At 40.8% G+C, this 27,833-nt stretch overlaps 1 protein-coding gene across 1 annotated transcript; it reads right to left on the reverse strand.

Moving 5' to 3' along the window:
- Positions 1-822: 822 nt before the first annotated feature.
- LOC133575964 (putative aminopeptidase W07G4.4) lies at positions 823-27,827 on the reverse strand. Its single transcript, XM_061928919.1, has 16 exons — positions 27,739-27,827; positions 27,314-27,355; positions 27,134-27,224; positions 23,882-24,030; positions 23,715-23,823; positions 21,368-21,495; positions 21,185-21,284; positions 20,080-20,155; positions 19,922-20,007; positions 7,734-7,838; positions 7,579-7,654; positions 7,356-7,474; positions 1,517-1,600; positions 1,384-1,441; positions 1,137-1,318; positions 823-1,056 (listed from the first exon to the last, which is right to left on the reverse strand). Exons 1-16 carry the CDS (start codon positions 27,822-27,824, stop codon positions 922-924), a joined length of 1,626 nt encoding a protein of 541 aa, XP_061784903.1. The 5' UTR covers positions 27,825-27,827; the 3' UTR covers positions 823-921.
- Between the last annotated feature and the right edge of the window lie 6 nt (positions 27,828-27,833).

Consider the following 27,833-nt stretch of genomic DNA (forward strand, 5'->3'; position numbering starts at 1 on the left):
AAGTATCACATTTATCCTTTGAAAATGTACAGTTTAATATATATTTTGAAGACGAACATCACCGCTATTTATTTCTGTCACAGTGGGAAATAAACTATAAACAATGTCAGTCACAACATGGTACACATGCACTCTCGGATCTATACAAAGCAGCATAAAAAAGCCAACGTTTATCGCACGTTGCAGATATTGTGCACACGTCACGATTAGATGTATTACTTTATCCTACCCTTTCTCAAACCATTTAGTGTACATCGCAATGGCACTGTCTTTTTTGTCTGAGTTTAGCGACTAAGGCAACTTTTTACACTCACCCACAGTCTCGTGTAAAATGCTGTGGACAAATAAACATGGATGTATGTATTTTATAGACATCAGAGTAGGCGGGAGGGCATGAAATAAGAAGGGATAACAGCAGATGGGGAGGAGACTGATCGACAGCAGATACTAGGATGCCCACATAGGTAATCTGTGATGACACAAATAGGCCACTGGCAAATAAGACTGCAAAACAGCATTCAGAGGCATCCATAACTGCGTGCAAGTGCACGTCCAAATGCATAAACCTTATGATTTGACGCTTTGGCATTGTTAAACACGACTATATCCAACATGGAAACATTTTATAAGTCAGAAAAGATGAAAATCCTTTCATGCTACCTGCACTTAATGTCTGATTTTTTAACAAGAATGTATTCATATCTAAACACCGTACAGCCAAATTTGTTATTTTCAACAAAATATTTAGTTGAATTTCATTCAAATATGGTCATTCACCATGAGTAATTATGTCTAATAGTATGAAAAATAGGAAAGAAAAAATTGAGGAAAGAACATTTATTGAGCAATGAGAAATGTTGATGAACTGTCACACAGCCACACATTTACACATCAGGCCACTTCACACTAGGAAGAGGTTGCTTATAGTTCAGACAGGATGTAGTTGGTTGCCATGGTGAGGATGGGCGCCCCTGTTGGCACACCGGGGAAGGGACCGCTGGAGCCGGCGATGTCGATGTGGGAGTACAGCAGCGGTGAATCAGAATCCACACCGTGCTGAAGTGGATTTGCAGACAGGAAGGCCGTCACATATCTGCACATGGTGCGAGTCCTTATTTTCCACACAGATGACAAACCTTGTGCAGGCCTGACGCCATGATGAGGAAGGCAGCTGGGGTCTGATGACCTCGAGGGGTCGCTGAAGAGGGCAAATTGTTGCACTGGAGGATGTCCTCGTACTCTGATTTACCCTTGTGGAACTCGTAGTCCTCCCTCCTGATGTTGGACACTTCAAACACGTCGCCAAGAGCTTCGCCAGCTGCACACAGCAGACATAGGACACAAGTTAATCAGTCCAAGTGAAGTCCTTTTTTTTAATCTTACCTTTCTGCCACTGAGCAGCATTTCCAGCGCGGTGGGCGGGTCCATTATCCATGATGATCTACAGGAAAATTCACAGCTCAAACACAATGTGCCTCTTCTCTGGTATATCTAACACTTTCCAAGTTGTGCTCACAGAGTAGTTTGGCCCCATGGCTCTGATGGCGTGGCCGGTCAGTGTTGCAATCGTGAACAACTGAGGGGAAGTCTCATGTAGCGCCTGCGGGGTGACAATACAGCAAACATGTGGAACAACACTGGCCATGACGTACAAATACGGTAGATGACAAAAAATGACAATGAACAAACTGTAAAAGTGGAGCACCATACTTGTTTATCCACTCATGTGCTAGTTAGTTAGTGGACTACTTCCTGGTTAACCACACAGTCACTTTTATAACACATTTTTGAGTCTGTTGCAGAATGTTAGATTGTGGAGACACTCCCCGAGTGAAAATTAAACCACACACAACCCCTTCCAAAAGCATTTTCCTTTTGAAAATGAACACAGTTTAAATACATATCTTGACGTAGTCCCCGCTATTTTTTGAAAATAAACTTCATAAACATTACATAGATTCACCCGGTCACTTGCCAATATCATCATTTACCTTTTGAAAATGTACACAATTTAAATACATACAGTAGAGGCCAAAAGTTTGGACACACCTTCTCATTTCAATGCGTTTTCTTTATTTTCATGACTTTTTACATTGTAGATCGTCACTGAAGGCATCAAAACTATGACACCTGTGAAGCAACGTTCCCTCTAAGGTGCGCACCTGCGCAATTGCGCACTGCTCACGTGTCCTCTGCGCACAGCAAATCCATGCCGCGCAAAAAATCAAATCCCACTCTAAACAAAATAAACAAATAATTTGTTTTGTATGATTTTGCAATGTAACTGAGTAACAGGTGACGAAAGGCGGCCACAACAGATAAAATAATGTTTGTCAACACTTAAATTATTGTAACGTCTGTGGAGACACTTAAAGGAGGACAGGAATTCCATCGGTCTCTTTATTTAGCAAAATTGTTTGTTGGCCATAACCACACCAAAACAATGTGTAAAATACTTTTATCGAGCAAAACTGGTCGTTGTCTACCGTACAAACCAAGCCAAAAGCAACTCTTTGTCATCTGTTATATCAACAGCAGCCGCTTGCTCTCTCTCTCTCACCTGCACCAACACATACACTATGGCAATTAGCCACTGGTGCGTTTAAGGCCACACAAAAAGTTGGACAACTCCAACACTACACGTAAAGTGTAAATTCCAGGTCGTTTTACTATGACTCCTCAATCAGTGTGCTTATTCTACTGTCATTTGTTAAGAATGTTATTTTTGGGGTATTAATCATGAAAAGATGTTACAGGACTACATAATTGCTAATAAAAATATTTATTTTACGGACAGAAAGTAAATAAACACTTCATCTCATGCAATATGTGAATGTTTTAAGGGGAATTAAATGTGATCTCTGAAAGGGGTGCACAATCTTTCCAAAGCAGGACCCCCACCCAGGCATAAAATACTATAGTGCATAGCTGATTAAAAAAAAAACTATATCTAAGTGGGCCAAATCACATATATTTGAAAATAATCTCTTGAAATTGACTAGTCACTTGATTATAATAATAAGACATTTAAATTGTTATGTCAGGTTTGAGACAAATGTGCTGCTGGTATGACCACAGTGTGCACGTCTGTATTACACTGAATGCTCAGGGTGTTTGTGCGTTTGCTCACACACATGAAAAATTAAGAGGGAACATTGCTCTGAAGCTCTTGAAGCTCATTGAGAGAATACCAAGAGTGTGCAGAGCAGTAATCAGAGAAAAGGGTGGCTATTTTGAAGAAACTAGAATATAAAACATGTTGTCAGTTATTTCACCTTTTTTTGTTAAGTACATAACTCCACATGTGTTCATTCATAGTTTTGATGCCTTCAGTGACAATCTACAATAGTCATGAAAATAAAGAAAACGCTTTGAATGAGAAGGTGTGTCCAAACTTTTGGCCTGTACTGTATCTTGATGTCGTCCCCGCTATTTTTTGAAAATAAACGTCATAAACATTATATAGATTCACCCGGTCACTTGCCAATCGATTCAGACTGCATACAAAATCTGTTTTTAGCAGCATTCATGCCACTCCATGTCGCACGTTGGTGTGGTTATGCCATACCGAGATATGAAAAAAATTATTTATGATGTCTGGTTTTGTGTTTCCTCACAGCCTGAAGCAGAGTGTGAGGAGCTCCCCCCTCTTTCTGAGAGCTTTACTAATGTTCAAATGAGTACATCTACCTCGCTTTGATGTCACAACGCAGCCAGACTGCAAACCCCGCGAACAGATGCATCCAAAAGCGCGTGCATGTTTACGCCAAAATGCATTTACGTAATGATTTGATTCATCATAGGTCCTCTTTAAGAGGGAAGATAATTTTTTTTGTCATTTGAATAAATGTACCGGTAGGTTAATTTTGCCTAATGAAGTGATTAAAAAGTTGAGATGAATTATAATTAATCTAATAAATAATTTTTTTAATCTCACCTAAAAATGCTGAGAGAAGCCCTAAACTCTAAGTATTTTGATTTAAATTCATTAAATTTTTCTGGCAGATCAAAATATTGGAGTGGATTTATGACTGAATGTAATGTTTTTAACAGACTTAAACAGATGCAGTCTTAGACATTTACTAAAATAAAACACCAGGGCCTTATAAAATGGTGAAGTAACAAACACACCTAAAAACAGTAAAAAAAAAACTTCTGAGAAATAAAAAAGTATTGGATGTTAAACTTATTTTTCCTCTGCTTCAGATATTATAAAATAAATAAAACAAGACCAGAACATTAAATATATTGTTGATCATCATCACTAAATACCCTAACTCCTAATTAATTGTGACTTTAAAAAAAAAAAGAATTGCTTGTTTACTCAATTAGCAACACATTGGTTCATTTTTAATAGCATGTTTACATCAACATAAACACATGCTTTGTGTTTATGTTGATGATGTTGCTGTTTTAAAGTTAAAATTAGAATTTTGTCCAACACGAGGTCTTCACTTTACAAACCAGTTGCGTTCCTTGGATGGAATATATAATTTACCTAAATTATAGATACATTAACACCAAAGTCACTCACACTGTTCAAATAACAACAAGGACATATAAACTACAGTAATACAATAATTATATACAAAATGTAAAGCAACTTAATATAGAAAACTCATGATATTACTGTCACAGGTCCAGAATCACCAGTTCAAGATGCCATATTTATCCTGGACAATGGTGGAGCGGCGTTTGAGCAGGTTGGACAAAGGCATGCACTTCCATAACGGTGGATTTTCTTTTGTTTGGTGCGCTGCTATTGGGGCGTTTTGAGCTTGGCAGAAATAATGAAGGGCGGGAGGTTAGCGAGGGAGCACCGGGACGATGTTGTCCTTCCTCAGTATAGCTACTTGTAAGTACAGTACATACTCTTCCGCCTTGGCAAAAAAGTTCAGAGTGTTCAGAGAGTCTAGTATTTACCATACAAACCGCTTAAGTGGAAACTACGTTTTTATGGGACTGCTTCGAAACCGTGAAACACTAACACAAAACGCAAAATAAATCGTTTGTCCACCACATTGTGCCACTTTGTCCCACTCCAAAGCATGTATCAAAACGTCACACCATTTCATTTTTTCTACAAGGGAGACTTGACAGTAAAAGGTGTGTGTTTGGGTTGGTTTGTTGGTTTGTTGGGGGAGCAGCACCAGCAAAATGGACTCAAACCGGATTGATAAACTGATCCGGAAAGCAAGCCAAACTATTGGCACGCAGTTGGAGGCGTTTGTGTCAGTGAGGGACAGGAGGACACTGGACAAACTGCTGGCCATCATGGACAATCCTGCCCACCCACTCCACCTGACAATTAAGGGACAGCGGAGTTCATACTCCAACAGGCTCCTTCAACTTCCTTCCCGCACTGTGCGATTCAAGAACTCCTTCATTCCACACTCCATCCAGCTGTATAATCACTCGCCATACAGCAATAGATGACATCTGCCTATTACCTGACACCTGACATGTTAGCTACTTCTCTTTGTTTATAATGTTTATAATGTCTATTTTCTATTTCCTGCTGGATCTACTCTCTATTTTATGCTGCTGCTGTCACATATACTGTATATACTGTAATATTGTACATGGTCATTGGTATATATTGTATATATGTTATTGACATAATATAATATGTCTGTATATATATTATTCTGTACACATATTATGTATGTATTCGTATATATGTTAGATTTTTTATCGCTATATTAGTCTATTTATACCTGCATTGTCCTTTCCATCCTTAAACTTTCCATCATTGTAACTGAGCTACTGTGTTGAACAATTTCCCTTGTGGATCATTAAAGTTTGTCTAAGTCTAAGTGTGTTGCTATTGATAGGTTTATCCATCCATCCATTTTCTACCGCTTGTTCCTTACAGGGTCGCGGGGGGTGCTGGAGCCTATCTCAGCTGCATTCGGGCGGAAGGCGGGGTACACCCTGGACAAGTCGCCCCCTCATCACAGGGCCAACACAGATAGACAGACATCATTCACACTCACATTCACACACTAGGGCCAATTTAGTGTTGCCAATCAACCTATCCCCAGGTGCATGTCTTTGGAGGTGGGAGGAAGCCGGAGGGAACCCACGCAGTCACGGGGAGAACATGCAAACTCCACACAGAAAGATCCCGAGCCCAAGATCGAACCCAGGACCTTCATATTGTGTGGCACACACACGCACTAACCCCTGTTCCACCGTGCTGCCCCGATAGGTTCAAATAGCAAAAAGTAAAACTAAGGCCTTGTTTACAATGCAGGTAAAATCTGATTTTTGTAGCCCATATGCGACCTGTGTCAGACTTTTTTCATGTAAATGTGAACAGTGCAATTACGAATTTTTAATTTTCAACCCAGAAATAAATCGGATATACTGTATATGCCAGTGTTTTTCAACCACTGTGCCACGGGCACACTAGTGTACCGTGAGATATTGTTTGGTGTGCCGTGGGAAATTATGTAATTTCACCTAATTGGTCAAAAATATATATTTTTCAAACCAATAATTGTAATTCGCTAATAATGTGCCGTTGTAGAGTGTCTGTGCTGTCTGGAGATCAGCAGAGTAATCATGTAATACTCTTTGTTATCAGTAGGTGACAGCAGGTAGCAAATTGCTTTCTAAGCCTACTTTGAGACAAGAGAATTAAAGATCCATGGATGGTTATGGTTTGAATTCATATCGAACAATTGCGTCAGATATTTGATGAGAACGACTTTATATTTTTAATATAGACCAGGGCCCCCCGCCGCCAGCGTCCAAAGTCCTAAGTTAAAAAATAATATATATATATATATATATATATATATATATATATATTTTTTTTATACCCAATACAGCCCCCGAGTCAAAAAGTTTGGGGACACCTGATATGGACTATTGAGTTTTGTTTTCAACATGTTCTGCTGGTGGTGTGCCCCTGGATTTTTTTCTATGAAAAAAATGTGCCTTGGCTCAAAAGAGGTTGAAAAACACTGGTATATGCGATGCGTCCTCAATGTGAACGTGCTCACGCTCTAGTCGTATTCATCCAATCAGAATGTCATTAAAAAGCAATAAGCTTCATAATTATTTGCCAAAATAGACTTATAAATAAATAGTTCACAAAGGAACAGAAAACAGGTGAAAATAATATGTTTTAGGAACTTTCGTAAACACTGCAGTGCGTGCGATGTCATGAGGTCATGTCCACATACAGGTCAGGTTGCATTCATAAGAGAAATTAAAAAAAATGTAACATGAACTGACATTAAAAAGATTGGATTTCATCCAAAAATTTGAATTGGACATCCAACCCTGCAGTTTGAACGTAGCCTAAATTCCTGAAGTTCATTTGTCACTGCCACACAAGATCTGACCTGCTCCTTCATTTCACAAAGCAGGTCCACCATCACCATGCGTCCCTCGGCGTCTGTGTTTCCCACTCGGACTCGGCGGCCCGCGCGAGAAACCACAATCTCATCTGCCACGTAGCAGTCTGAAATACAAATCAAAAGCAAAAACGTTCACTGAACAGCATTTTTAAAGTGATTCCCTTGCTTGATTACAATCAGCGCCTTCATGAAAGTAAACACCACTGACCTGCACCCACACTGTTGCGCACCATGGCCATGGAACCAACAACCTTCAGGTTCTTTGGTTTGAGCTTGGCCAAAATCTAAAATGGGGAGGTGTTTTAGTAGGAATCACCGTTAGTGCCACCTTGTAAAAAAAAGTAGCAGAAGCCGGTAGCTGACCTGAAAGAAGCCAGCGACGGCAGCAGCTCCACACTTGTCTCTGTGCATGCCGGCCATGAAGCCACCAGCCTTGATGTCCGCTCCACCTGTGTCGTAGGTGATGCCCTGGAGACATCATCAAGGCCACACACGTTCATTTCTAATCTACACATTTAGCAGTAGAACATCTCTGATACTATGTCCACATGTAATTAAGATAAAAGCAAATTATAGGGATGTGCCGATCAGTATCGGCCAATGCCGATTAATGCCGATTAATGCAGATGACAGTTAATTATGTGTCTCCATACACAGTGTGGAGTCGCTCCCCTAAACTAACAATCACCTCATTACGGCACATAAACCGCATTTCTTAGTATCACTATCAAGTATTGTTATCACTGGAGGACGAGGCTATACATGTTACACACCGAGAGAAAGCCAAGAGCAGTCATGCTAAAAGCTAATCGCCAAGCTAGCATTAAACAACACCAAGAAATACGTGCTTAGTAAAGTTTAAGAAGTGTCGATGTAAGTGTGTTACAGGAGAAAGTAAGCAGCTAGCAACAGGAAAGTACAAGTATATTAAAAAGAGTCTATAAAGAGGAACATATAATTGTTTTGTTGGTGTGTCTACATTGTCACAGTCAGTACACGACACGTAAGAGGAGGATCAGATTGATCCATAAATTGGTGTCGATATTGAAGGTGGTATCAGTATATGATTAATATTAAAGGGATCAGATCAATATTTTCGCTCTTTTTTGTTGTTTTTGCTAATGTTCACAAACTCTGGGAATAACTCACTGGACACAGTAGGACTTGGAGGACAAAACCCAAAATATTAAAAAAAATGCTTCTGTTTAGTTATTGTGTACTTTATTTTGTATGTAATAAAAAGAGAATAAGGAACTAGTTTAAATATTGTGTTAATATTGTTAAACTGTCAATAGCCCTCAACATAGATACGTAGAAAAATGAACAGTTGTAATCGGTATTGGCAGATCTTACTCATGGCGGAATCGGAATTAGCAGCATAAAAGCTTGATCACAACAGTCTATTTTTTCCAGGTATTTTCAAGTATGGCCCAGTGAGCTGACCTTCTATATTCCCTTAAACGTCATCATTACAATTATCTGCCCACCAGAAACTGTCCCAGTTTACAAATCAGCTTAGGAAGTTAGAAAAAAAAAAAATAATATTTTTCTCAAGTTGTGTCAACTCCCCTGAAGTATTTGCTTAATATTAAATGAAAATTGCAGCTTTAGAATTTTTTTGTTTTTGTTTTTGAAAACTAAGAAATGTTAATGTTGTTTTAGGGTTTGTCTTTTGTGGTTTCTGTGCACCAACTAACTTCATAGTTTTAGTGCAGATCAAGTCTCACTCAGTGCTTTATCAAGTCTCACTCAGTGCTTTAGGTCTGACTTTCATGTTTTAAACTGCCTAAACATTAGCGTGTTTGCAATGTGTTCTATCCTCCTTTTTTTATATGATTAGTGCATTTTTGATTCCATCATGTTCTTTTTTTAACTTGTAAAGCACTGAGTTAATGAAACTTGCTTTACAAATAAACACACATTCCCTTTAATAGCCTTTCATGTGATATTCTTGTTTTATTTAATGTTTTCTTCTTAATCACATTTGCACTCAAGCAGTTGTTAAATGTCCAAAGGGAGGAAAAAGAAGCAGAGCTCATTTGATCCTTTCCCTGTCCCATAATGAGTATCTGATAATAATAATAATAATAATAATAATAATAACTGGGATTTATATAGCGCTTTTCTAAGTACCCAAAGTCGCTTTACATGTAGAATAATAAAGGCACAGTGCTTTTCAATACTTTTTCTGCATACTTTGTGAGCATCATTTTCTTAAACTGTTTCATCTTAGTAGACTGTTAATCCATTCCATAGTTCAAATACAGTAAGCTTTTTTAAATTGATGAACTAACAAGCATACGTGTTTGCATAGGCTTGGTATCATTGATTGATATGTATATTAATAAACAGTGGTACCTCAACTTACGAGTACAGCTAGGTGATATGAGAAAAGATCATATCACAATATTTTTTCACATCAGTCGTTATCGATATGTATCGTGATATAAATTAAATCACTTATTTGTCTCATTTAAATGTTACATTGCTAATAAGTGTGAGATGTGAAGGCATAGGAAGGTTATATTTCCATCCATCCATTTTCTACCGCTTGTCCCTCTCGGGGTTGCAGGGGGTGTTGATTGAAATATTTATTAACTGTTACAGGTTGACTATGATGAATGTATGAAGAACATGATGCAACCTATCAATCCATCCATTTTCTACCGCTTGTCCCTCGTTTCAGATAAATAAAACAGGCTTCATGTACAGTATCTTACTATACAATATTTACAAGCACTGCCAATATTATTTTATGTCTGTTATTATTATAATTATCGATGAGGTGGCGACTTGTCCAGGGTGTACCCCGCCTTCCGCCCGATTGTAGCTGAGATAGGCTCCAGCGCCCCCCGCGACCCCAAAGGGAATAAGCGGTAGAAAATGGATGGATGGATGGATGGATGTTTTTGAATATTATTTCTTGTTATTGTGTAAAATAAATGCACTCAGTTGAAAGAGTGGAGTAAGACTTAAATTAAAAGATCATCAATTCTTAATAAGTGTGGACCTAATGGAACATTATTATGAGGGAAGAAACATACATGTATGTAAAGTGCACGTACATGCAGCAATACAACAGACGTGAACAGCAACTTACATAGTACAATATGACGCGCACGAATGAAAAAAACATTTTCTGAGTCCTCCATGTAAGTGTGGTCTGATTTTAAATATAGTGTGCAAACTACTGTACATGTAATATGTTGCTATATTGATGAAATGATGTGTAATAAATCTGTTTTTTTATTAAAATAATAAATCAGTTTATTGTGTGACAAAACACAAAAGAGATGGCATTTTACCCATAGATCGTGAAGAAGAAAGACAGATGCACATTACACTAAAGAAAGAAGGATAGTCTACATTAAAAACGAGACATTAAAATTTATACAAACAATAACATCACACTTTGGACACATTATTTTAAATTAATTATGAACATTGTACACCATTTGTTGGATATAACTCAGCCTGTCTCACGTCAGAAGCTTCATTCTACTAAGTGACAGAGTGAGACCTCCTGTTCACCAAGTGATATTACCTTTGTGTGTGTGCTGTAGTTGTTGCTGCTAAAAAAAGTTTATTGTGATTCTTACCTCAGTTAAAACATGACCAAATAATTATATTCAAAGTGCCTCATATTTCTATAGAGAAAGTTTTTTTGTGATATATTTTGATAGTGTTTTGTCGCCCAGCTCCAACTTACGACTATTTTAAGATATGAACTGTCTCTCGGCTTTTTGTTATGCTTTATGATGCGAGCATAATTTGAACCTCCCCACAGCCGGTTAAAGTAGTGTACACATTCAATATTCACACAGGCGCTTATGTTCACTCACAAATTTAACTCAACGCAGGGCCTGTAACACGGCATAAGGTAGCCTACAGGAGAACGCTATCTTCGTCCTTCTCTTCCCGCAGTTTGGCCTTTTGGGGTCTATTGCTGGTGGCAAATTACAAGACAGCCATAAAGACTTAAATGACTACAAATGGGAATTGAAAACTGGTTCTTGTTGAAAACCGGAATCCCAGGGTTTCGATCCCTGGGAATCATTTGACAGTTATGTTAACGATTCCCTTATCAATACCTGCGAGTACGCATGACGTCACCACACACGGCGCCGACCAGCAGCACAGATGTTAGAATTATTCACGAGAAAGGAAGACAACAGGGCAACTTGTAATACTTGCATAGTGGATATTACATCTCATTGAGAAAATACTGATAACGTTGAATGAATGATTCGATCCCCTCCGAGACGGACGTAATTCACCACCAGCAGCGGCTGCAAAGTCAGCACTTTGTCTGCTGTTAATCTGCTGGTAACTAACAAATTAACACTTCTGCCATGATAAAACATGCGATTATTAACTGAAAGCGTGAAATTAATGTTTCTCATGCATCACATGATGAGACGGTGTCTGACCGGCAGTTTGCACGCTTAATCTTTCTTAAAAGGTGTTCTCCACAGCTAGAGACACAGTAATTAGTCAGAAATATTGCATATGCTTTCGAAAAAACAGATATGCTTAATTTTCTGCAAAATTATAGTTAATTTTTATAGTTAATGGTTGAAAAGTTGCACAGTGTACAGTCTTACTTGACTTGACTTTCTTGTATTTTCTTTGACTGAAGTATTTTTACTTTTGAGCGCTCAACATATTTACTGTATATACATTTATAAAAATATGAAAACATTTATTTTTTTGCTCATATCTGCTTTTTGCTGGAATATATAGGCCCCTTGTGTACTCAGATAATGCTTGCTCTGCTTGCTGAACAACAGCCATCTTAGCTTGGTTGACCACCACTAGTTTTCACTTCCGGGAAAAAAAATCACTTGTCGGAATACAAGCAATACTATCATCCCTGACATCTTGGTGGAGAAGCTGAGCTTTCTGGGTCTAACCCCCTCCCTCATCTGATCCTGGATGAAAAAAAACTTTCTGAACAACCAACCTCAGGTTGTTAATGTAGTAAAATGGTAAATGGATTATACTTGTATTGAGCTTTTCTACCTTCAAGTTAAGTTAAAGTTAAGTTAAAGTACCAATGATTGTCACACACACACACACACTAGGTGTGGTGAAATGTGTCCTCTGCATTTGACCCATCCCCTTGTTCACCCCCTGGGAGGATAGGAGAATAGTGAGCAGCAGCGGTGGCCGCGCCCGGGAATCATTTTGGTGATTTAACCCCCAATTCTAACCCTTGATGCTGAGTGCCAAGCAGGGAGGTAATGGGTCCCATTTTTATAGTATTTGGTATGACTCGGCCGGGGTTTGAACTCACAACCTACCGATCTCAGGGCGGACACTCTTTCTTTCTTTCTTTCTTTAGTTTATTTCGAACATGAACACACTTACAGCATAATACATCACATAATTTCATATCATTTCATTTGACATCATGCCCGAAAAGGAGTAGGAAGAAGCAAAGCTTATTTAATCCTACCCCTTTCCCACTTCAGAGCGTTTACAAATATATAGAATCATTTACTGACCTTTTTATATAATAAAATAACATCTATGAATTAGTATACACAACCGTTTTGCAATATTTAATTAATTAATTCAGTAATTATAAACATACTGAGATGAAAAATATTTTATTTCCAATAAGGTTGGAAATATTTCTCATAATTCTTCTTCTTTGTACTTTGTAAGCACTATTATTTTGAACAACCTCTTGAACTGGATCACATGAGTACAATTTCTAACTTCTTTACTTAATCCATTCCATAATTGAATTCCACATACTGATATGCTAAAAGTTCTAAGTGTTGTATGTGCATATAAATGTTTTAACTTATTTTTTCCTCTAAGGTTATATTTCTCCTCTTTAGTTAGAAAATTGCTGCACATTCTTTGGTAGCAGGTTATAGTTTGCTTTGTACATCATTTTAGCTGTTTGCAATTTTACCAAATCACCGAACTTTAATATTCTTGACTCAATAAATAAAGGGTTTGTATGTTCTCTATATCCAACATTATGTATTATTCTAACTGATCTTTTTTGTAACACGGTTAGCGAATGTAGCGCACATTTGTAGTTATTTCCCCATATTTCTGCACAATAACTCAGATATGGTAACACTAGCGAGCAGTAGAGAATATGAAGTGATTTTTGGCCCAGGACTCTAACCACAAGGCCACTGAGTTCAAAGTCCTCAAAACGCTTTGACACTATTTCCACATTCACCAATTCATACACAATCACACATTGATGGCGGGTGGGTCAATTATGCTCCTCCACCCTGTCACTAAGTACTGGCTCCCCTCAGGGCCTCCTGTATGCCCTATATACGTATGACTGTGTGCCCATTCATTCCTTGAACAACATCGTCCCTGAACACAATCATCAAGGTCGCCTGAACACAGGGGGTGATGAGACAGCCCACTTAGAGGAAATACAAGCACTGGCAGGGTGGTTCACCAAGAACGACCTGAGGCTGAATACTACAAAGACCAAGGAGATGGTCATTGATTTTAGGAGACAGAGAGTGGAACATGCTCCACTTGTAGTAAAAGGGGAATGTGTGGAGGCTGTGGCCTTCTTTAAGTTCCTGGGAACATAGATCTCGGAGGACCTCACATGGACTGCCAACACTTCAGCACTGGTCTATAAGGCACAAGACGCTCTGCTTCCTTGGTGCTCTGCAGAGGAACCCACTTGAGGAGAGTATCTTTTATTTGGGCCACCATAGAACCAGTGCTGATGTACTGCGTAACCGTGTGGTGATTTGCTGCCTGCTCTGCTAGAGACGATGACCAAGACAGCGGAGAAGATTATCGGCCTCCCTCTGCCCTCCCTAGAAGACATAACTTGCTCTCGCTGCTTCAGCAAGGCAAAAAGAATCCCGGCAGACAGCTCTCACCCTGGTCAGCACTTGTTCAGTCTGCTGCCATCAGGCAAGATATTTCAGTCACACAAGAGCAAGACCAACATACCGGTAATTAAAACTTGTTTTTAACCCTGGCCCATCAGAATATTGAATCTGTCCCAAAAGCTTACACTGTTTTTGAAAAAAAAAAAAAAAAAAAAAAAATAGCATTAAAAGATTACAATTGGTACAAAATGCGGCTGCTAGACTTTTGACAAGAACAAGAAAGTTTGATCATATTACGCCTATACTGGCTCACCTGCACTGGCTTCCTGTGCACTTAAGATGTGACTTTAAGGTTTTACTACTTACGTATAAAATACTACATGGTCTAGCTCCGTCCTATCTTGTCGATTGCATTGTACCATATGTCCCGGCAAGAAATCTGCGTTCAAAGAACTCCGGCTTATTAGTGATTCCCAGAGCCCAAAAAAAGTCTGCGGGCTATAGAGCGTTTTCTATTGGGGCTCCAGTACTATGGAATGCCCTCCCGGTAACAATTAGAGATGCTACCTCAGTAGAAGCATTTAAGTCCCATCTTAAAACTCATTTGTATACTCTAGCCTTTAAATAGCCCCCCTGTTAGACCAGTTGATCTTCCGTTTCTTTTCTTTTCTCCTCTGCTCCCCTTTTCCTTGAGGGGGGGGGGGGGGGGGGGGGCACAGGTCCGGTGGCCATGGATGAAGTGCTGGCTGTCCAGTCGGGACCCGGGGTGGACCGCTCGCCTGTGCATCGGCTGGGAACATCTCTGCGCTGCTGACCCGTCTCCGCTCGGGATGGTGTCCTGCTGGCCCCACTATGGACTGGACTCTTACTATTATGTTGGATCCACTATGGACTGGACTCTCACAATATTATGTCAGACCCACTCGACATCCATTGCTTTCGGTCTCCCCTAGAGGGGGGGGGTTACCCACATATGCGGTCCTCTCCAAGGTTTCTCATAGTCATTCACATCGACGTCCCACTGGGGTGAGTTTTTCCTTGCCCGTATGTGGGCTTTGTACCGAGGATGTCGTTGTGGCTTGTGCAGTCCTTTGAGACACTTGTGATTTAGGGCTATATAAATAAAGATTGATTGATTGATTGATTGACTGTTTTTTACTGTATCACTGCTGCTCTTACTGGTATTTATTTTTAACATGCTATTTATTGTTTGTGTTGTATTTTAACTGCACTGAACAGAGTAGCCACCTGTGATTTCATCATGCTTTGATGTTTGATGACAATAAAGCGTTCTATTCTATCATGTGAACAATTTTATTGGTCGATCATCAGCAATTTCATTGGTCAGATGTAAAGACGCTAAATCTATTGGTGGCATGTGAAGCTGGTAAAGCGGGAAAAATCCATAAATTAGCTGCAGCATTGTATGAAGCACAGGGTTCAAAGCATAAGAAAAAAGTTGCGGTTTATGATCCAGAAATTACGGTATACTATTTCATAAAACTACTGTAGTTGTTTGTAGTACATGCTACTGAATTGTTTTTCAAACAATATTCTTTAGCTAAAAGTACATTTTTCTTGCTAAAAGGCATGTTACATGTGAAAATTGTGGTGTTTTGGAAGAACCAAGCACAAATTAAATTGATTTCAAGTAATTTCAATGAGCATGGCTGATTTGAGCTTGTAAGTTGAGTTACTACTGCATAATTAGAAGTCTGAATTTTTTTTTTTTTTTTTTTTTTGTGTGTGTGTTGTGTATGTATGTGTTTGTGTATATGTGGGCTTATGTATATGTGTGTGGGTGTATTAATGTGTATATATGTGTGGATGTGTATGTTTATATGTATATGCATGCGTGTGTATATGTGTATGTATATGTATATGCATATATGTATGTGTGTATGTATGTGTATATGAATGTGTAGGTGTGTGCATGGGTGTGGATGTCCGGTGGCTCAATTGGCCTGGCTGTGGATGAGTTGGGGTAGGTGGGTTGGTGGCCTCGGTGGTAGCCGGGGGTGTGCGTTGTTGTGGTTTACGGGGTCGGTCGCTTTTTTGTTTTGGTTTCGGCGGCCGCGGGTGTTTACGCTGCGGACGGGCGGTGGTGGTGATGGTTGCTGCGGTGATACCAGCGGTTGGCATCGCTGTGTTGGGTTGGAGTGGTTGGGGGACTGTGGCTGGTGTCTGTGCGCTTGTGGGGTTGTGGGGCTGGCTGGCGTTGGCTTGCCGGCTGGTTTGGGGGCTGGCGGGCAGGGGGGATGCATTGGCTTCTTCCCCCGTTGGGGGGCTCTTTCCCCTGGCCGGGACTCGTATGGGCACGTTGCTGTGTGGATGGCCGGGATGCGGTGTTTGCATTGGGTGTGGGGGCTGTGCGGTTTTTCTGCGTTTGGTTGCCGGTATGGGCTCTGCAGGGTTGGGTTGGGGCGGGCGGGGGCTGGCTTTGTTTGGCGGGGGGAGGGCTCGCGTGGCGTCACGTTAAAGTGGTCTGGTGTGGGTCACGGGCTGTGGCGGGGGGTGGCGGCCTCCTGGCCGTAGTTCCTGGTTGTCGGCCGCGTGGACTGGGGGGATGTCCGGGCCCTCTACTCCTCCTACTTATAGCGCACACAGTCACACATATATAGGACTTTGGGGATTGTCCTGGGGGAGGCATGGCGGGGGGTTGAGGATGCCTCCAATGGGGCTCCAGTCCTCCTGTCTTGTCCCCTGCTCGTCCATCCCTCAATCTTAGCTGCATATTAGACACTTAGGATTTGGGGGGGGCTTGGCTTGGTTGGGACCCACCATGACCTTGATGTCCCCCAATTTTAATCGCATTATTAGTTCCCACAAGCATACATATCTCACTCACGCTACAGTACACACATCAATAGGGACTGGAGGTCGGCTGTAACGGCTGACCTCCTAATTTTAACTACACAGTAGACACTCTGGGGGCCTTGTACACATGCATGGGGGGTTTGGGGTTCGGCGCACCCCTCATTGCCTCGTCGGCCGGCGGGGACTGCGGTCTGGTGGCCTGCCAGGCTTTTATTCATTTATTATTGTTATATATTTTTTTTATTTTTAATGTATTTATTATTTTTATTTTTATTATTTACTTATTTTTATTTTATTTTATTTTTTAATTTTTATTTTTATTTGTATTTTTTTTATTTTTATTTTTTAAATCTTATCATTTATTTGTGTGTGGCGTCGCGCGGGTCTCACTTCCTGTTGGGTGGGGTCCGTGCCCGTGTGGCCCGACCTTGCGCTGTGGGGTCTCTGTTGGTGACTTGATGTGGTGGCGGCGCAGCCCCCGTGTCTGGTCTGGATGCTGTGTCTCGGTTGTTTGGGCGGTGGTGTGTTTGTGCGGGTTTGGGTTGGGGTGGGGGGCCTTTTGGTTGGGGGGGGTGTTGGTGTCTCTTGTTTGCGTGTTGGCGTTCGGGCTGACTGGCGGGCTGGCGCCGGCTGGTCTCCGTGGTCCTGGTGGCGTGTGGTTGCTGGTCGCAGTTTTTTTTTTTGATCGCTTTGATTTGATTGGCTGGTGCTGGCTGTCTGGGGTTATTGCGGCTGCTGTTTCTGCTGCCGTTTGTTTGTGGTGTGGGCGCCCGTGGCTGCTGGGTCTGGTGCAGGGGTGTGGCTGATGTTGTGACTGGTGGCAGCGCGCGCACGTGATGGCTGTCGGGGCTGACGAACTGTGTATATGTATGTATATGTGTGTGTATGTATGTATGTATGTATATATATGTGTATGTGTACATATGTGTATGTATATGTATATATGTGTATGTGTGGGTATGTATACATGTATGTGTGTATGTGTATGTATATATGTATGTATGTATGTATGTATATTTCTGGGGGTACGCTCTGGGCCTGCCTGTCAGACGGGGGTCGACGCCTCAGGCTACTGCATCCGAACTGCGTGTCTGGAGCTCCTGGGTCCCGCTGTCCATCCCTTCCGGGTGCCCGTCTTGGTCGGGGCCTGTTGGGCCTAGTCCCTGCGTCTATTGTGGTAGCTTGGTGCTGCAAGGTATTCCGAGGTGCTGCGAGTCGGCCAGTTGCTGGGGTAGTGACCTTGTTTGTCAGCATGTCTGTGATCTTCTTTTAATTCTTTTTTTTAAATTAATTAATTAATTTATTTATTTATTTTTAATATATTTTATTAATATTATTTTTTAATTTTTCCCCTTCCTCAGGGGGGGGGCTCGGCGGGGCGGTTGCTGGTTGCTCCATCTCAATCGTTGGGGTCCCTGCGGGTGGGGTGGGTGGTTCCCGTGGCCCTGTGCCTGGGTGGTCCTGCCGCGCTCTCCGGGGGTGGGGGGTGGGCTCGTGGGGGCCCGGTTGCCGGTGGGGCGGGGGCGGTTTTCCCGTCCGGTTGCGGGGAGTCTCTGGGTCCCTCGGGCGGGGCGTCTCGCCTTTCTGCCCGTGTGGGGTGTGGTCTCTCGCTGGCTTGGGGTCTGGCTGTCCCCTGCTTTTCTCGTGCCCTGTCCTCTGCCGGGTGCGTCTGTCTGCAGCCTGCTGCTGGCCCTTGTGGGTCGGGCTCTGGGGTTCCTGTCGCTGGCCGGCTTGGCTGCGTGGGGGCGGTGGTCCCTGGTTCCCTGGGCACCACGCCTCCTGTTTGTGGGTTGGGCTCTCGGGGGTGATGGGGCCGTGCTCTGGCTCCCACGCACTCTGGGAGTCGAATGTATTGTACATGCAAATTCACATATGCTCACATACGTACATAGGTACCTACGCTCCCACATACATACACATACACATACTGTACATATACATTCACTGTACAAACACATATACACATTCTGTACATATACAAGTACATATGCATACTTACACTCATGCACATAATCACGTTTCATCAAACATATATTAACGTTGTTGCCCTAGGGTAAACTGGGTGTAACACATGGCACACTGACAAAGCTTAACCTATTGTGACTATAACAATCTACAAGGTTAATGTAGGTTGCTTCTCTTTCTCCCCCTCCATTTTTCTGCATTCTTTCGTATCTCAAGTTATCATTACGTATATGTATTGTTGCATTTAAACAACTGTATTGTTGATAATAAAGGTAAATTATTGGTATTGTTCATTATCAATAGCGCTATTTCTATTGGTATTTGTATTGATCCATTTGTAGTGTAATAATGCTCATTGTCATTTCTGTCTTATTTTTTATTTTTCGCTAACTGCTTATTTGCTATTACTTTTACCATCATATTTGTACATGTCATATTTGCTGATGTTGCTCTATCGTTGTTGTTGTTTGCTGTTGTTGTTGTTGTCTCTCTGTCTAATCCCCCTCTTGTCCCCACAATTTCCCCCTCTGTCTTCTTTTTTTTTCTCTTTCTATCCCCTCCTGCTCCGGCCCGGCTGCACTAAATGATAATATAAATACATTTAATAAAGTCAAATACAAATAAGGCAACAAGAGAAGTATCCTACACTTCTCTTTTGTAAAGTAAATCTGAACAGCCGACATGGGCATCTACATCAACTATATGATTTGCCTGAGAAGCTGGACAGGACACAAAAAAAAAAAAAAAAAAAAAAAAAAAAAAAAAGTCTGAATCTCTGTGAGGAACTACATTTGCAATTTGGCTTATTCATTTTGCACTACTTGTCTAAAATTGACTACTGGTTACAGCTGGACATCAGAATTGGAGTAAACACTTTTTAGACTTGAAATTAATCAAAATATAGACATAGTAAGTTTGTATACAAAGTCGTCCTACCTTGCCCACCAGCATGAGGGTCTTCGCCACGGGTCCCTCGCCACAGTATTGCAGCTTGATGACTCTGGCCTGGTGACGAGGTACACCTGCATTGAGGAGTAAAATGCAATCAGAGCTAGCGTGCTAATAAGGTTGGTGACAACAAGGTGTGCGCTTACTGTTGGCACAGCGGTTGACAGCAGCCAGACAAGGGTACTCCTTCTCTAGGAGCTTCAGGTCACTTAGCACTTCAACCTAAAGTGTGGCATACAGAGATGCGCTTTATGTACAGTATTAACTGTAAATGTTTAAATGTATTTATACTAGGTGCTATTGACAGTTAATAACAACAATATTTAAACAACTTCCTTATTCTCTTCTTATGTGTGTAATACTGTACACTGCAATAAGTCAGTGTTCAAAAACAAGGAAAAAAAAAAAAAATTAGGGGTATTTTATTTGAACTAAGCAAAATTATCTGCTAATAGAACAAGAAAATTCGGCTTGTCAAGACTTTCCAAAACAAGTCAAATTAGCTAACCTCAATGAACCCAAAAATACCTTAAAATAAGTATATTCTCACTAATAGCAAGTGCACTTTTCTTGGTAGAAAAAAAAGAGACCTTTTTGCTCAATATGTTGAAAAATATTCCTAAATTAAGTAAATGCTAGTGCCATTATCTTGACATAATGATATGCGCTCGGCACCATGATTTTTTTGTCATGCTTGAAGTAAGAAATTATTAGTTTAAAAAAGTTGTTTTATACTTGTGAGTGTTAATGACGCAGCTTTGCATCAGTTGATATTCTAGTTTCAAGCATGTTTTACTCAATATAGTTCATAAAATCTCAGCTACAAGCTGTAATATCTTACTGGGGTAATTTAGGACCAAAACACTTAAAACACTAACATAACATCTGCTTAGTGAAAATAATTTTCTTATCAGACAGAAAATAAGCAAATATCACCCTTATTTGAGATATTTAATCTTACTTAGATTTCAGTTTTTGCAGTGTATGTTCAGCCTCATCCTTAAAATACTAAGATATGCAATGTATTTTCCGCAATGGAAGGGATTCATTATATTATTAACTTAGAGGAGCGGCTCCACACTGTGTATGGAGATATATAATTAGCTGCTAGCGGCTGGTCAGCTGGGGGAATTGGCAATAAAATACATTAATCAGCAATGGATGTTACATAATTCTTCATGAAAATCAATCAGCACTTTTCTAATAGGAAGAAACATTATCGCGTTGATGAGGATGTTTGCTTCGCTTTACCTTCACGGGGCTGTCCTTGAACAGTTCCAGCACGTACTCGGCCACGCGGGGAGAAGCCATTCGCTCTGGATCGGAGCCGCCTATATCGCGACACGCCAGCCTGAGTGGGAGAGAGGACTCAAAGTGGCGGTCGGGAACAACACCAGAAGTAAGTGGGGTCATATTTTATACAATAAGACTTGCCTTCCACTTTCCAGACCATCAACCAAATCCACCAGCCTTTGTCCTTGGTCATCGTGAGCTACCCAGAGACCCAGCACGCACACCTTGTAGTTGGACGACTTTACGTTCGCCTCCCTCACTTCCAGAGGCTTTTGGAAGAGACACGCACGAAGGCACACACATAATAGCGTCAAACATAAGTACCGTATTTTCCGGAGTATAAGTCGCACCGGAGTATAAGTCGCATTTTTGGGAGAAATTTATTTGATAAAACCCAACACCAAGAATAGACATTTGAAAGGCAATTTAAAATAAATAAAGAATATTGAACAACAGGCTGAATAAGTGTAGGTTATATGACTCATAAATAACCAACTGAGAACGTGCCCGGTATGTTAACGTAACATATTATGGTAAGAGTCATTCAAATAACTATAACATATAGAACATGCTATACATTTACCAAACAATCTGTCACTCCTAATCGCTAAATCCGATGAAATCTTATACGTCTAGTCTCTTACATGAATGAACTCCATCCATCCATTTTCTATCGCTTATTCTCTTCGGGGTCGCGGACATGAATGAGCTAAATAATATTTTTTGATATTTTACGGTAATGTGTAAGTATAAGTCGCACCCCCGGCCAAACTATGAAAAAAACTGCGACTTATAGTCCGAAAAATACGGTAAGCACACCCCTCACATTCCAGAGGCTTTTGGAAGGGACACGCACGAAAGTACACACATAATAGCGTCAAATTTAAGTAAGCACACCCCTCACATTTCATCCAGCAAAGTGGAGCTGTGGTTCACTAAAGTAAACATAATTCCAACATGTATGTGACACCATGACAAGGGTCTTGCTGAGGAAGTGGTCCAATCTACACTGCTTTACAAGCTGTCCATTGACTACTCTTAAGTTTCCTTTCTATAGTGTTGTCCTTTAGAGAATAATAATGGTTGCTGAAACGAATAGATAGTATAGAGCGGAACCTTGATTTACAAACTCAGTTATTGAACATGGTTTGTAAATGAAAAAGTTTGTATAGTGAAGCAGAGTTCCCCATAAGAAACAACATAAACTTGAATAATGGATTACAGCCTCGACAAAAGTCCATTTTTTTATGGTTTGTACACTTTGAACACAATATAAATTGCCATACAGTACTGTAAATAAAACAAACATAACACGGGGTAATGGATCAACTTTCTATTTAAAAACAAGTAGAACTGTGCTGTTTGCCAACACACAAAGAAACCCTCCCAAACGTTCAGAAATCCTTAACTTTAAAGTTAAAGTTAAAGTACCAACGATTGTCAAATGCAGAGAATAATTTCGCCACACCAAGTGTGTGTAACAACCATATTGCTACAGTAATAATTACATTTCAATTTCCTTTATTTAACCAGGTAAAGACTCATTGAGATTAAAATCTCCTTTTCAAGAGCAACCTGACAAAGAGGGCAGCACAAACAAAGTTACAATAGTAATTACAACAAGACAATATCAATCAATCAATCAATCAATTCCTTTATTGTCATTGTCATAATAACACTTAAGTCATACATGAACAACAGCAGTCATACCACAACAGGTCAAAAATAATTTAAAACGATTAAGTAATAATTAAATTTAAAAGTAAGTACATTGCCCAAGAGAACTGGTTACTCGATCTTTTAAAATGGACTTAAACTCCCCCAAAGTGATCAATTCTGGTAGCCTCAGATCTTTCTGGATGTCATTAAACATATGAAAAAGTAAAATCCACCCACATCGACAAGGAGCTGAATGAAAGGAGCAGACAGACCGTGGGTGCTCTTATGTTGTTTTTTGTATCTTTTTCTCGATGACCAATAAGTCTGCTCTGGCACATTTTTCCAGAAAAGTCTGGTGTCTTCACAGTTAAAAGTTGTTGTGGCACGGTCACGGAGCCTGCTTCATCAATCATATTTGCGAGAGCCATTAATGTACTGGACGCCTCGCCAATTTTTTTTTTATTCCACTGGGATTCCCTCCTGCTGGTTTGTTGGATTTTTGGGACTAATTTTTAGTAGGCGAAATGGATAACTGGATAGATAACTAGTCAAACTGGAAAAACTAACAAAAGGCACACACACTGAATCGCTGAGACGTGAGTGTGTTTTGTGCAGAAAGTGAGTGGAAGGCTGCGCCTCCGCTACTATAATACACCCTGCATTTTTCTCTGCAGGGGTGAAAATGAATGACTTAATGAAGTGTTCGTACAAAGCGACATGGTTCGCGCACGGAGGCATAATTAGTCAGTCACAAAAGTGCGTAAATCGAAAATTTCACAAATAGAGGGATTTGTAAATCAAGGTTCCACTGTAGTTGCTTCTATCTCACCATATAGAGTGCATGAAGAGCTCCCAGGGCGGCCACCAGCATGCTGTTCTTGTAGTCCTTGTGTGGCGGGCACACCAACAGAGGGCGCTGCATGCCGGCTTTCAAGGCCCTGATGATAACCGAAAGACACTTAAAGAGAACAGAACTTCCAAAGCAACAAAACTGACCTCTTGATGCCGTTCACTCCTGCATCGTTGAAACGCCTGACGTCATCGTAGTCTCGGTTCACGGGGCCGGTGGCGGAAAACACCAGCCGGTTGCCAGGAAGACCGGGGACCTTCAGGACCACCACTTCCTCACCCAGCCCACTGTCCACCTGTGGAGGATTTTCTATTAGGTATCGCTTTAGGCCCTAATGGGTCAAAAATGAGCAGCAACATGGGTTGACATGCATTATTTTTGGCAAAGAGTATAGTGATTTTATACATTTAAAAGTCTATGTTATATTTCACATTTCACATAAATGTTAGTTTTCCATCCATCCATCCATCTTCTTCCGCTTATCCGAGGTCGGGTCGCGGGAGCAGCAGCCTAAGCAGGGAAGCCCAGACTTCCCTCTCCCCAGCCACTTCGTCCAGCTCTTCCCGGGGGATCCCGAGGCGTTCCCAGGCCAGCCGGGAGACATAGTCTTCCCAACGTGTCCTGGGTCTTCCCCGTGGCCTCCTACCGGTCGGACGTGCCCTAAACACCTCCCGAGGGAGGCGATCGGGTGGCATCCTGACCAGATGCCCGAACCACCTCATCTGGCTCCTCTCTCGGTTAGTTTTATGTTAAATATTTTACACATTTTAAATGTGCACAATTATATTTTTAAAAAACATTATTAGACGCCACTGTCATAAAAAATTATCCAGCTACAAGAGAAGTATATCTTGCAGAAAGAATGAGAGATTACTTATCTTAAAAACCAAAATTAAAAACTATATAACAGTTTATTAGTTAAAATGTGTTTTTGTTACATACTGTAAACAGTCCATTTTTTTATTGACAATATAAAAACTGACTACTGTATTTTTCAGACTATAAGGCACACTTAAAATACTTTCATTTTCTCAAAAATCGACAGTGCACCTTATACAAACCCTGTTTCCATATGAGTTGGGAAATTGTGTTAGATGTAAATATAAACGGAATACAATGATTTGCAAATCCTTTTCAACCCATATTCAGTTGAATGCACTACAAAGACAAGATATTTGATGTTCAAACTCATAAACTTGATTTTTTTTTTTTGCAAATAATAATTAACTTAGAATTTCATGGCTGCAACACGTGCCAAAGTAGTTGGGAAAGGGCATGTTCACCACTGTGTTACATGGCCTTTCCTTTTAACAACACTCAGTAAACGTTTGGGAACTGAGGAGACACATTTTTTAAGCTTCTCAAGTGGAATTCTTTCCCATTCTTGCTTGATGTACAGCTTAAGTTGTTCAACAGTCCGGGGGTCTCTGTTGTGGTATTTTAGGCTTCATAATGCACCACACATTTTCAATGGGAGACAGGTCTGGACTACAGGCAGGCCAGTCTAGTACCCGCACTCTTTTACTATGAAGCAAAAGATGTAACACGTGGTTTGGCATTGTCTTGCTGAAATAAGCAGGGGCGTCCATGGTAACGTTTCTTGGATGGCAACATATGTTGCTCCAAAACCTGTATGTACCTTTCAGCATTAATGGCGCCTTCACAGATGTGTAAGTTACCCATGTCTTGGGCACTAATACACCCGAAACCATCACAGATGCTGGCTTTTACACTTTGCGCCTATAACAATCCGGATGGTTCTTTTCCTCTTTGGTCCGGAGGACACGACGTCCACAGTTTCCAAAAACAATTTGAAATGTGGACTCGTCAGACCACAGAACACTTTTCCACTTTGCATCAGTCCATCTTAGATGAGCTCAGGCCCAGCAAAGCCGACGGCGTTTCTGGGTGTTGTTGATAAACGGTTTTCGCCTTGCATAGGAGAGTTTTAACTTGCACTTACAGATGTAGCGACCAACTGTAGTTACTGACAGTGGGTTTCTGAAGTGTTCCTGAGCCCATGTGGTGATATCCTTTACACACTGATGTCGCTTGTTGATGCAGTACAGCCTGAGGGATCGAAGGTCATGGGCTTAGCTGCTTACGTGCAGTCATTTCTCCAGATTCTCTGAACCCTTTGATGATATTACGGACCGTAGATGGTGAAATCCCTAAATTTCTTGCAATAGCTGGTTGAGAAAGGTTTTTCTTAAACTGTTCAACAATTTGCTCACACATTTGTTGACAAAGTGGTGACCCTCGCCCCATCCTTGTTTGTGAATGACTGAGCATTTCATGGAATCTACTTTTATACCCAATCTTGGCACCCACCTGTTCCCAATTTGCCTGTTCACCTGTGGGATGTTCCAAATAAGTGTTTGATGAGCATTCCTCAACTTTATCAGTATTTATTGCCACCTTTCCCAACTTCTTTGTCACGTGTTGCTGGCATCAAATTCTAAAGTTAATGATTATTTGCAAAAAAAAAAAATGTTTATCAGTTGTCTTTGTAGCATATTCAACTGAATATGGGTTGAAAATGATTTGCAAATCATTGTATTCCGTTTATATTTACATCTAACACAATTTCCCAACTCATATGGAAACGGGGTTTGTAGATGCGCGTAATGTCCGTATTCATTTTGGATGCGTTTACCAACTTTAAAACCATTTTATTTGGTACATGGTGTAATGATAAGTGTGACCAGTAGATGGCAGTCACACATAAGAGATACATGTCGACTGCAAGTTGATGCCTGTTTAATAAATTATGCTAGCAAGTACCAGTAAACAAGCAACACCAAAACTTTGATGTTTCATTGAGAATACACAACATTACAGACGATGCTCAAAAATCTGGCAACATGTTTTACTAAAACTTTGGGTAAGCTACGAATCCGCACCTGTAGATGGAATGCGGAGCATTACGGCTACCATAGTCATACGTAATGTGCGGCACTATGTGGGTATCATTATAGTGTACGTATAAGGACTTCCAAATGGCACCTATTAGGAGACATTATCTGGTGTTTTGTTTCGCAATATAATGCAAAACCAACTTTTGTCAAAAACCGAGCTCAGAAGGACAAACACCAGATGTGGGGTTGGAATCCAGGAAGGAGAAGGCAGAGGAAGATTTCACGCCTGGAAGAAGACACCTCATTGCATATTCGTACGTTGTGATATATATTGTAAGAGCGCGAGATGAAGGGCGCGTTCAAACAGCCCTGTGCAAGTCGCCGTGTTGTATGATACTAGGGACAGATAGCGCTCAGACAAATTGTATTAGAATTGTATCCAATAGGGAATAAATACATCTGATTTTAAGTTTATGCATCGTGTCCTCTTGAAACATCTTCTGGCTCCAGATTAAACTAATACATCGACAAAACACTTACAGAGTGGTAGTCCTGGAGGGGAGCTTTCAGAAACTCAAGTTCAGAGGGCAAGTCCTCATAGTTTTGGGTCACCAAGACGATGCCATCGAAACTATGAGTGAAAATGCAGAACCAACAAAATGCCTGGACTGGATAGATTTGTTTAAAAACAGGATGTGCAGCCTGTCTTCTGGTACTCACTTCTGGTTCTTGAGGTCAGCGGTCCACTCAATAGGCTGCACGCTATAGACAACATGTCACATGATAACATAGCAAGTGATCAGGATAAGGAAGTGAAACCTTTGACCGTTCCTTGATTATCTCTAACCAAGCATGTCTTCGTGTGCATTTAGATAGTAGCTAGAAACTTCCTTTTATACGTGGAGAGATCTCGTTATTGTCCTTTAAAATGTTGCTGCTGCTAAACCTAGTAAATCCGTGACAGCAAGTTCTGCAAAACGAATGTTTAAAATGTAATTCATGCAACTTGTTAAGAACCGAAATCAAAAATACCGTAACAAATACAAATGCTATGTAATCGCAAATCATTGAGCTATGAGACGAAGTACTTGTACTTGTTGAACTAAACAGATAAAGATATGTGAGGAAATAAATGTATTGCTCACCTAGTACACATGTTGGTGCTCCTCTTCAGTCGTCCACGAAGTGAAATGAATGGTTGATAGCGAGTCACTATGGTACCGCGGGTCATGTGATTTAC

The sequence above is a fragment of the Nerophis lumbriciformis genome, linkage group LG33, assembly GCF_033978685.3.
Source record: "Nerophis lumbriciformis linkage group LG33, RoL_Nlum_v2.1, whole genome shotgun sequence".
Lineage (NCBI taxonomy): Eukaryota > Metazoa > Chordata > Actinopteri > Syngnathiformes > Syngnathidae > Nerophis > Nerophis lumbriciformis.

What these genes read in the sequence shown, in the direction of transcription:
- LOC133575964 (XM_061928919.1), bottom strand. Translation starts at nt 27,824, where the DNA reads ATGACCCGCGGTACCATAGTGACTCGCTATCAACCATTCATTTCACTT. An exon ending in GCTGACCTCAAGAACCAGAA is followed by an intron (nt 27,225 to 27,313) that starts GTGAGTACCAGA and finishes TTTCACTCATAG; the next exon opens with TTTCGATGGCATCGTCTTGG. An exon ending in CCCTCATGCTGGTGGGCAAG is followed by an intron (nt 7,839 to 19,921) that starts GTAGGACGACTT and finishes TGATGTCTCCAG; the next exon opens with GGCATCACCTACGACACAGG.